The 10,679-nt window shown below is 37.8% G+C and overlaps 1 protein-coding gene across 1 annotated transcript; it reads left to right on the forward strand.

Annotated features, from left to right (window-relative positions):
- The first annotated feature begins 927 nt into the window (after positions 1-927).
- LOC131553287 (uncharacterized) lies at positions 928-9,645 on the forward strand. Its single transcript, XM_058797844.1, has 5 exons — positions 928-1,180; positions 1,375-1,620; positions 4,124-4,222; positions 7,451-7,522; positions 8,767-9,645. The coding sequence occupies exons 1-5, from the start codon at positions 1,012-1,014 to the stop codon at positions 8,829-8,831; spliced, it is 651 nt and encodes a 216-aa protein (XP_058653827.1). The 5' UTR covers positions 928-1,011; the 3' UTR covers positions 8,832-9,645.
- Positions 9,646-10,679: the final 1,034 nt, after the last annotated feature.

The following is a 10,679-nucleotide window of genomic DNA, read 5'->3' on the forward strand; positions in this document are numbered from 1 at the left end:
GTTACCAAGTTTTAATTCTAATTGCTAAAGTTCTATCATTAAATAATACTTGATTATCATAATATATTTATAATGCTTGACTGACTGATGTTAAGAGTGTACTTTTTTCCAAACATTATATATTATATTTTTTGTTTACTCGCCAGACTATCTATCTATGGTGAAGCGCACCGTAAAATAATTGTATGTATCAATTCATACAGGGCTAGTAAGTATAGCTGTATAACCAGATACACAGTATCGGATCAGTACTCGGTATCGGCCGATACCCTGAGCCTAGGTATCGGAATCGGTATCGGGAAGGGAAAAAGGGTATCGGAACATCTCTAGTTATTTACAGATACACCAATAATCCTCTCAGCAATCCTGACTGTCCGTTGTAGTCTTCTGATGTCTGATTTAGTAGCTCAGCCAAACCAAACCGTTATAGATGAACACAAGACAGACTCGATGATGGCAGAGTAGAACTGTGGCAGGTTGATCTTCCTCAGCTGGCGAAGCAAATACAGCCTCTACTGGGCCTTTTTCACTTCAGTCCTGAGAGACAGTGGTGCCCAGGAACCTGAATGAAAGAGAGAGTGCTTGCTTTCTGTATTATTCACTGTTTGAATAACTGTGTATTTAGTAACTTTAGTAAATTTAGTAAAACTTTGGTAAATTAGTAACTTACAATGTTTTTTATTAAATTGTGATCATATTACATAAAAATTCAGTCATATTAAAATATTTTATGACATGACACTCATATAATTACCAGGTGGTAACCCTATTTGTGCCTGATTTTTGTTCATGATGTCTGTAGATTTTTGTACATTTCAATGTGTTTGTGTGTGTTGTTCTTCAGGTCTGGATCAGTTCTGCAGGTTTGGTCAGACTGATCCCTGTTACGCAGCTCTGGGACACAAACTCAATCTGCTGATGGTGCTGAACGCTAGTAAATATGACCTGAAGATAATAAAGAGAAAAAACAACACAAAAGATGATCCAGTTTGTAGAGTAAAGAATGGCAGGATGAGGATGAGTGAATGTGATCTTTATAATAACAGACCTAACGTGACAGTCATTAATGGGACTCTGATAATAAACCGTGTGATCAGAGCAGATTCAGGGAATTACACATTAACACTCTCTGACTCAAACGGCACAGAAACATCTAGAGATCTTCAAGTGATTGTTGAAGGTACAGAAACTTTCTCATCAGACTCATTACAATCTCATGTTCTCCAAAGATCTCACTTTCATGCAAATGAAGCAGTCGAATCTCTGTGAAGGTTTTTATTCCTGTAGCACACAGTAAACACACTACATACTCAAGTAATAGTAACAAGATTGTTGTGTGTTTGTCATGTGACTGTGATGTGTCCCTCCCTTTAGCTCCTATTGGCTCAGTGGAAGTGTCATCCAGCTGCTTCTCCAATCAGACTTCAGTGTTCTGCTCCTCTGAGGGAGATCAGATCTTCTACAGCTGGACTCTGAATGGAAAAATTCTAGAGCAAGGACCAATGTTTGGAAACAGCAGCATTGATCTGGATGAGAAAACTGATGGAAACATCATCTGCAGCATGAAGAACCACGTCAGTCACAAACAGAAGACCATTAGACTCAAACCCTGTCCTGCTGGTGAGAATTTAACATCAAAAACAAATTGAAAAACAGGCTCACCTGAATTTATTATCCACAAATAAAGTGACAACAGCAACAGCAACAAGAGTGATGCAGAATCTCACAAAACATGTCAAGAACCTGTCAAAGTCATATTTCACCACAGAATCCAGAGTATTTTGACAGATTGTGATGGTTTTAACTCCTCTATGACTCTCCTTTTTGGTTGATTCTTAAGGAAAAATTATTAAGGAAGTGTGGCTATGTTCATAGTCTCACCTTTTTTTTTTTTTTAGAAAAACAAACTTTTTTGTTTATATATATACAGGTGCTGGTCATATAATTAGAATATCATCAAAAAGTTGATTTATTTCACTAATTCCATTCAAAAAGTGAAACTTGTATATTATATTCATTCATTACACACAGACTGATATATTTCAAATGTTTATTTCTTTTAATTTTGATGATTAGAGCTTACAGCTCATGAAAGTCAAAAATCAGTATCTCAAAATATTAGAATATTACTTAAGACCAATACAAAGAAAGGATTTTTAGAAATCTTGGCCAACTGAAAAGTAAGAAAATGAAAAGTATGAGCATGTACAGCACTCAATACTTAGTTGGGGCTCCTTTTGCCTGAATTACTGCAGCAATGCGGCGTGGCATGGAGTCGATCAGTCTGTGGCACTGCTCAGGTGTTATGAGAGCCCAGGTTGCTCTGATAGTGGCCTTCAGCTCATCTGCATTGTTGGGTCTGGTGTCTCTCATCTTCCTCTTGACAATACCCCACAGATTGTCTATGGGGTTCAGGTCAGGCGAGTTTGCTGGCCAATCAAGCACAGTAACACTATGGTCATTGAACCAGCTTTTGGTACCTTTGGCAGTGTGGGCAGGTGCAAAGTCCTGCTGGAAAATGAAATCAGCATCTCCATAAAGCTGTCAACAGAAGGAAGCATGAAGTGCTCTAAAATGTCCTGGTAGATGGCTGCGTTGACTGTGGACTTCAGAAAACAAAGTGGACCAACACCAGCAGATGACATGGCAGCCCAAATCATCATTGACTGTGGAAACTTCACACTGGACTTCAAGCAACATGGATTCTGTGCCTCTCCACTCTTCCTTCAGACTCTGGGACCTTGATTTCCAAATGAAATGTAAAATTTACTTTCATCTGAAAAGAGGACTTTGGACCACTGAGCAACAGTCCAGTTCTTTTTCTCCACAGCTCAGGTAAGATGCTTCTGACGTTGTCTCTGGTTCAGAAGTGGCTTGGTAGCCCTTTTCCTGAAGACGTCTGAACGTGGTGACTCTTGATGCACTGACTCCAGCTTCAGTTCTCTCCTTGTGAAGCTCTCACACGTGTTTGAATCGGCTTTGCTTGACTGTATTCTCAAGCTTGCGGCCATCCCTGTTGCTTGTGCACCTTTTCCTACCCAAATTCTTCCTTCCAGTCAACTTTGCATTTAATATGCTTTGATACAGCACTCTGTAAACAGCCACACCTTTCAGTAATGACCTTCTGTGACTTACCCTCTTTGTGGAGGGTGTCAATGTTCGTCTTCTGGATCATTGTCAAGTCAGCAGTCTTCCCCATTATTGTGGTTTCAAAGAACAAGAGATACCCAGAATTTATACTGTAGGGATGGTCATTTATTCAAACTCAAATGTAAATATTCTAATATTTTGAGATACTGATTTTTGACTTTCATGAGCTGTAAGCTCTAATCATCAAAATTAAAAGAAATAAACATTTGAAATATATCAGTCTGTGTGTAATGAATGAATATAATATACAAGTTTCACTTTTTGAATGGAATTAGTGAAATAAATAAACTTTTTGATGATATTCTAATTATATGACCAGCACCTGTATATATATATCGGGGTTTTTTTATTTACTATTTTTCACTTGTTTCTCGGCAGCCACTGGCATGGCATAAAATTATAAACAACAAACAAACATTTCATCCCAAAATAAAAAGAAATTATTTGTTTTTCATAGAATAATAATGGACACACACACACATGTATGTGTATGTATTCATGTGTGTGGGGGGCTGTGAATGGATGATGACAGGTGGGTGATCATCAGCACTGCTGCTGTTGCTGTTGTGTCAGTCAGTGGTTAGATCAGCACAGCAGTCAATAAACAGGACAAGGGACAAATCGTTTAGGCCCGATATACGGGACAGCTGGCAACCTTAACCTCTACGTCGACACAGACATCAGAATATGGTATGCGTTTCTCATCAGCTGGTATGAATGTCATGTACACTACAGCATTTTCTTCAAGGATGTGTGGCTGCTGACAAATAATGTAAATTACAATTAAACATAATTATGATGGCAGTGAGAGATCTACTGACTGTTCTGTAGCTAATATTATTTTAACTAATTTACTGTACTATTAATTGCATGAAGTTGCTAAAGTTGTTATTCTTGATACTGGTGCAGTTGGTATGAATGAACTTCTGGAAGAGGAGTTTGATTTAAATGTGTTTTTCTTCTTCACTTTTAGCCTATCTGATTGCTTTGGGCTGCGCTGCTCTGATCCTGATTCTGCTGTTCATCACTGTGTGTTATGTTTACAAGAAGAAACAGCTCAAGTCGACACCAGGTCAGTTTGTTTTAAATCTGCAGTTCATATACTAACTGATGAAGGTTAAAATGTAGTAATATTCTATGCAAGCGGCAATTACAGAGCCAAACACCTGGGTTAATATTCTTTAAAATGCTGAGAAGATTTGTAGCTTATATGATATATATTCTGCATAGATTTGTTTGGTCATTGCACTCCCTTAAAGACAGTTTTAAAGACAATTGCACCAAAAGTAGAAACATTGTGGTGAAGATGATCTGAGCCAGTTTTAGTGAAGATTTCACAAACTTTCTGAAGTTAAAATTGGTGCAAAATGGCAGAAAGAATTTTTGCCTTGAAGCAATATTATTATATAAAGCAATATTATATTCCTCAAGCATCATGCATATATAGAAAGAATCAGATTATTTGATAATGATTTTGAACATTTATTTTTGGCTCGTAGTGTCACGTATGATCATGGTATGAATAGGAAGGTTAAAGTCATTTGACCTTATTCATGAAACATGAGTATATATATACAGGTGCATCTCAATAAATTAGAATGTCGTGGAAAAGTTCATTTATTTCAGTAATTCAACTCAAATTGTGAAACTCATGTATTAAATAAATTCAGTGCACACAGACTGAAGTAGTTTAAGTCTTTGGTTCTTTTAATTGTGATGATTTTGGCTCACATTTAACAAAAACCCACCAATTCACTCTCAACAAATTAGAATACTTCATAAGACCAAAAAAAAAAAAAACATTTTTGGGAATTGTTGGCCTTCTGGAAAGTATGTTCATTTACTGTATATGTACTCAATACTTGGTAGGGGCTCCTTTTGCTTTAATTACTGCCTCAATTCGGCGTGGCATGGAGGTGATCAGTTTGTGGCACTGCTGAGGTGGTATGGAAGCCCCGGTTGCTTTGATAGCGGCCTTCAGGTCATCTGCATTGTTGGGTCTGGTGTCTCTCATCTTCCTCTTGACAATACCCCATAGATTCTCTGTGGGGTTCAGGTCTGGCAGGTTTGCTGGCCAATCAAGCACAGTAAAACTATGGTCATTGAACCAGCTTTTGGTACCTTTGGCAGTGTGGGCAGGAGCCAAGTCCTGCTGGAAAATGAAATCAGCATCTCCATAAAGCTTGTGAACAGAAGGAAGCATGAAGTGCTCTAAAATTTCCTGGTAGATGGATGTGTTGACTGTGGACTTCAGAAAACACAGTGGACCAACAGCAGCAGATGACATGGCAGCCCAAATCATCACTGACTGAGGAAACTTCACACTGGACTTCAAGCAACATGGATTCAGTGCCTCTCCGCTCTTCCTCCAGACTCTGGGACCTTGATTTCCAAATGAAATGCAAAATTTACTTTCATCTGAAAAGAGGACTTTGGACCACTGAGCAACAGTCCAGTTCTTTTTCTCCACAGCCCAGTTAAGACGCTTCTGATGTTGTCTGTGGTTCAGAAGTGGCTTGGTAGCCCTTTTCCTGAAGACGTCTGAGCGTGGTGACTCTTGATGAACTGACTCTGGTTTCAGTTCACTCCTTGTGAAGCTCTCCCAAGTGTTTGAATCGGCTTTGCTTGACTGTATTCTCAAGCTTGCGGTCATCCCTGTTGCTTGTGCACCTTTTCCTACCCAAATTCTTCCTTCCAGTCAACTTTGCGTTTAATATGCTTTGATACAGCACTCTGTAAACAGCCACATCTTTCAGTAATGACCCTCTGTGACTTACCCTCTTTGTGGAGGGTGTCAATGTTTGTCTTCTGGATCATTGCCAAGTCAGCAGTCGTCTCCATTATTGTGGTTTCAAAGAACAAGAGATACCCAGAATTTATACTGTAGGGATGGTCATTAATTGAAACTCAAATGTAAATATTCTAATATTTTCAGATACTGATTTTTGACTTTCATGAGCTGTAAGCTCTAATCATCAAAATTAAAACAAAAAAAACTTTTGAAATGTTTTACTTTACATGTAATGAATCTAAAATATAAGAAAGTTTCACTTTTTGAAATAAGTTACAAGAAAAAATAAACTTTTTCACGACATTCTAATTCATTGAGATGCACCTGTATATATATATTTTTTTATATTATTATTATTATTTTTTTTTTTGATGTAAATTATTCATAAAGTTCATTCACTTTTCAAATTGTTAGTTGGTTTACAGCTTCCAACATCTGAAACATTTGAATGAATGAATGAATGAATGAGGCATTTATATAGCGCTTTTATTGTGTATTGCTATACACCCAAAGCGCTTTACAATCATGTGGGGGGTCTCTCCTCAACCACCACCAGTGTGCAGCATCCACTTGGATGATGCGACAGCAGCCACAGGACAATGGCACCAGTGCGCTCACCACACACCAGCTACAGGTGGAGAGGAGAGAGAGATAGAGCCAATCAAGTGGATGGGGATTATTAGGAGGCCATGATTGACAAGGGCCAGTGGCGGGAATTTGGCCAGGACACCAGGGTTACACCCCTACTCGTTACGATGAGTGTCATGGGATTTTTAATGACCACAGAGAGTCAGGACCTCGGTTTAACGTCTCATCCGAAAGACGGCGCTCTTTTGCCAGTATAGTGTCCCCATCACTATACTGGGGCATTAGGACCCACACAGACCACAGGGTGAGCACCCCCTGCTGGTCTCACTAACACCTCTACCAACAGCTACCTAGTTTTCCCAGGAGGTCTCCCATCCAGGTACTGACCAGGCTCAGCCCTGCTTAGCTTCCATGGGCAACCGGTCTTGGGCTGCAGGGTGATATGGCTGTGGATTTAAATGTTTAGTGTTCTTTTGACACTGCATTTCAATAACACTATTTACCATAATAATATAGAATTACAAATTAATCTCTTAACCAGCTTGTTAAATGTGGAAATAAATTGCCAATTGTAAATGTGCACACATGCACGCCTTGTTTTTTAATGACTGGAATTCATTAACATACACGTATAACTAGTCTGAGGTTTAATGAAGCGTTTGTTCATTTTTGGAGGGTACTTACTTTCTATATCCAAATTACTCAGAATTGACTCATATATTTTCAAAAGTTTCATAAATGAGATCCAATAAATCAAAGATTGGTGAATATATGACCTCACTGTCTGTATTCTTTCCTTTTTTTCTCAATGTCTGATATGTTAAAAATGATTAAGAGGCATGATCTGTTATAAATATACTTTAATGACTGAAATATGAGATTGTAGTTGATCTGTTGCTAATGTGAGTGTTTTCCCATCAGCCGCTGCTGGAGATATGGAGCTCATATACAGTGATGTCTCTTTTAAGAAAAAGGATGAAAAGAAGAATACAGGTAAGAAACTCAGAGAAGCTCAGAGATCTACTTTACTCTAAAACAACACAGGAATCTGTCAGCTTGTGGTTTATTAGCCTCAATCATTAAATTAGTGCTGCTGGGCCTGAAACTCAATGTCATACGTTCACTATCACTCATTGCAAACTAAAGATTTCTAGTTGATTTATCACTTCAGATTCAGACCCTTCAAACCCTTTCAGACTAAAAGAAAAGAAATGTATCTGTCTTTTACAAACTATGGATGAAACCTGCTATGATTACCCTACTTTTAAAGCATAAAAGATTTAAACAATAGGTCTGCATAATATTCACAAAAGCAGTTAATGCAGTTCATAGGGGACATACTATATTAGCCCTATTTAAACCTATAATATCTTACATAAAATTTACACCTACAGTATTTTACCTCACAATTTTTTTTTATTATTTTTTCTCGCAAATGCAACTTTATATATCCTAGTTCGGACTTTGTAACTTGATTTAACTCAATAATTGTGAGTTTGTCAATTCCGAGGATAAAAAAAAGCCAGAAATGTGGGATATAAACTCATGAATCTGAGCCGAGGGGAAAAGAGAGAATGACGAGTTGATTTTTCTTATCAGAACTGTGAGATATAATCTTGGAATTGTGAGAAAAAAGAAAGAATTCTGAAACATAAGCTCAAAATTTCCTTTTTTTACTATTTTATTCCATGGCTGCCATAGCCGATACTTTAAAACTGTCATTTTCTACCACCAGAAAACATCTTCTCTGTTTGAAAACACTGAAATTGGTCTATACTACTCCATAGGTACACAAGAGATAACATGAGACTGGCAGAAACTGTGTGTGTTGTGTCCCCTTTAAATAGGAATCCTGCATGTTCTGCATGTCTCTGTGTGAATGAATGGGTTGGATGTGCGGTATTGTTTACTACCCACATACTGAAGCACACGATACTCATGATATTTTCAGCCTCTGTGCAAACTACTCAGTATATGAGTAGGACATGAACACATGAAATTCATCTCCAGCTGCTCTGAGAGTCTTACCTTGCACTGCATTGAGTCTTTTCATCATTATTGTTTGCTACTTTATCAGTAAAATGGTTTCACTCCAGAAAAGCTTGATTTGTCAGTCAGCAGTTTGTGGTAAAGCTGCTATTTCTGCAGTAGACTAACAGTAACTAGCAGCTGTTCAGTATGTGTAGCGACGTCCAGTAAAGTCTTGTCTTGCCATCATTTCTCATTTCTCTCCACAGAATCACTCCCGGCTGCTGATGTGGAATATGGTGCGGTCCGACCGCAGACAAAGAAGGAGGAATAAGAGGAGGAAGAGGTTCAGTACGGCGAGGTGACGTTCACTCCGAACCACTCAAACGTTACAGAGAGTGAGATGTAGAGCAAGCAAGACAATGAAAATAAAAGAGGAATCCAAATTGCATGTTATTTTTCCTCAATCCACTGAGCACTTCTGTTTTTAGCACTTCTCGATTTGTAGCTGTGACAATATGAAGGCAAGAAAAAGCTTAAATGAGAGTCAGCTTTTAATCATGAATCTCAAGGAGCTGATCGAAGTGCTCAGAAGTTATGAAAACACAGCAGTTGCTGATTTTGAATTAATAAAACATTTCAAAGCAACTAAAATTCAGGAGTCACAGAAAACCTGAGCTTGCTAGTATGCGGCTCATAAAGAGCTTTGTTTTTCTACCTCCACAAGTGCCATCTATAAGGGGCAGTTTCTTCAGGTGATATGGTGATGGACGCACCACCAAAATTTTTTCTATTATAACTGTGCAGCCCAGGGGACCCATTGTAATAGACTGCACTGGGACCCATCATTCCTAAGTTACACCACTGGTTGTGGTTTACTGTTTCTGAAAGGATCCATAATATTAATAGCACATTAAGTGACAACTGTAAACATTGTGAACTGTAAACATTGAATGAAAAAAAAAGAAGAATTAGGGAGAATCAATGAATTCTGAATGATTGACTGCCACAGTGTGAATATGTAATCATGTAATCCATAAACAAGTAACTGTAATCTAATTATGAACATTATAAAATGTAATGTACACCAATTACAAGTACTTGATTTTTGAAATCTTGATTACATAATCCAGATTACACGCAGTTACTACCCAGCTCTGTGTGTGTATGTATATATATATATATATATATATATATATATATATATATATATATACATTGTATATATAATAAAGGTGGGCAGCCAATGCTGCGGCGCCCATGGAGCAGTTGAGGATTCGGTGCCTTACTCAAGGGTCTCACCTCAGTTGTGGCATTGAATGACAATTCCCGCCAGACCTGAGACTCAAACCTGCGACCTTTGGGTTACAAGACCGACTCTCTAACCATTAGGCCACGACTGCCCCCAAAGTGTAATTTTAACTGTAAAATTTTGTAAAAAAGCTACAGAAAAAAAAACTGTTAATAGGTTAATAGTAAGTTCCCGAAAAACTGTAAAAGATCTAACCAGACATTTAATGTAATTTTACAGTAAAATGCTGTTAATTGTACAGTTTTTAGAAGTAAAAAAGAACAAATCAATGTATAATTTACAGTCAAAATCTGTAAACGGATATTCCCAGAATTCCCTGCATGACATTCTACATTTGAAAGTATTTTGTTTAAATAATCATGTTTTTAATAGCTTTTGTTATGTACATTTGGGCTTTATGTTACATCTTCTGTTGTTTAATGAATGTTTACTGCATTATTTAAGTGTTGTGTGCTACCATGATGGTGTTTTGTGTTTGCTTCAATGACTCTGTGCACCTTCTGTATATTAGTATATACTTCTGCTTGTGAAAGGAAAGGGAAAGGGAAGTGGTGTGTGGCCAAGTATGGTGACCCGTACTCGGAATTTGTGTTCTGCATTTGCGAAGCGTGTATGCATGGGCGACATTAGACTTTCAAGTCAGGGGGGGGCAAGAAAAAAAAAAGAAAAAAAAAAAAGCAATTTTTTTGGATGTAGCCTATGCATCAAAACAATGCACTACATTGCAACGCATTGTGTCAATACAGCGCAGTGAAGAATATCCAGCGTTTACTAAACTGTGGAACTTTTACTCTTGCTGCTGATTTGAATGGCGATGCTTCCCGTTTTAAGTGTCAGTTGATGGCCTTATAGTTTTAACCAGAAATGTGC

Source organism: Onychostoma macrolepis, chromosome 14 (assembly GCF_012432095.1).
Source record: "Onychostoma macrolepis isolate SWU-2019 chromosome 14, ASM1243209v1, whole genome shotgun sequence".
NCBI classification, from domain to species: domain Eukaryota; kingdom Metazoa; phylum Chordata; class Actinopteri; order Cypriniformes; family Cyprinidae; genus Onychostoma; species Onychostoma macrolepis.

Excerpts from the sequence above, each read along its gene's own strand:
- LOC131553287 (XM_058797844.1), top strand. The coding sequence starts at position 1,012 with ATGAGGATGAGTGAATGTGATCTTTATAATAACAGACCTAACGTGACA. Across the intron at positions 1,621-4,123 it reads ACTCAAACCCTGTCCTGCTG|CCTATCTGATTGCTTTGGGC; the intron begins GTGAGAATTTAA and ends CTTCACTTTTAG. Across the intron at positions 4,223-7,450 it reads ACAGCTCAAGTCGACACCAG|CCGCTGCTGGAGATATGGAG; the intron begins GTCAGTTTGTTT and ends TTTTCCCATCAG.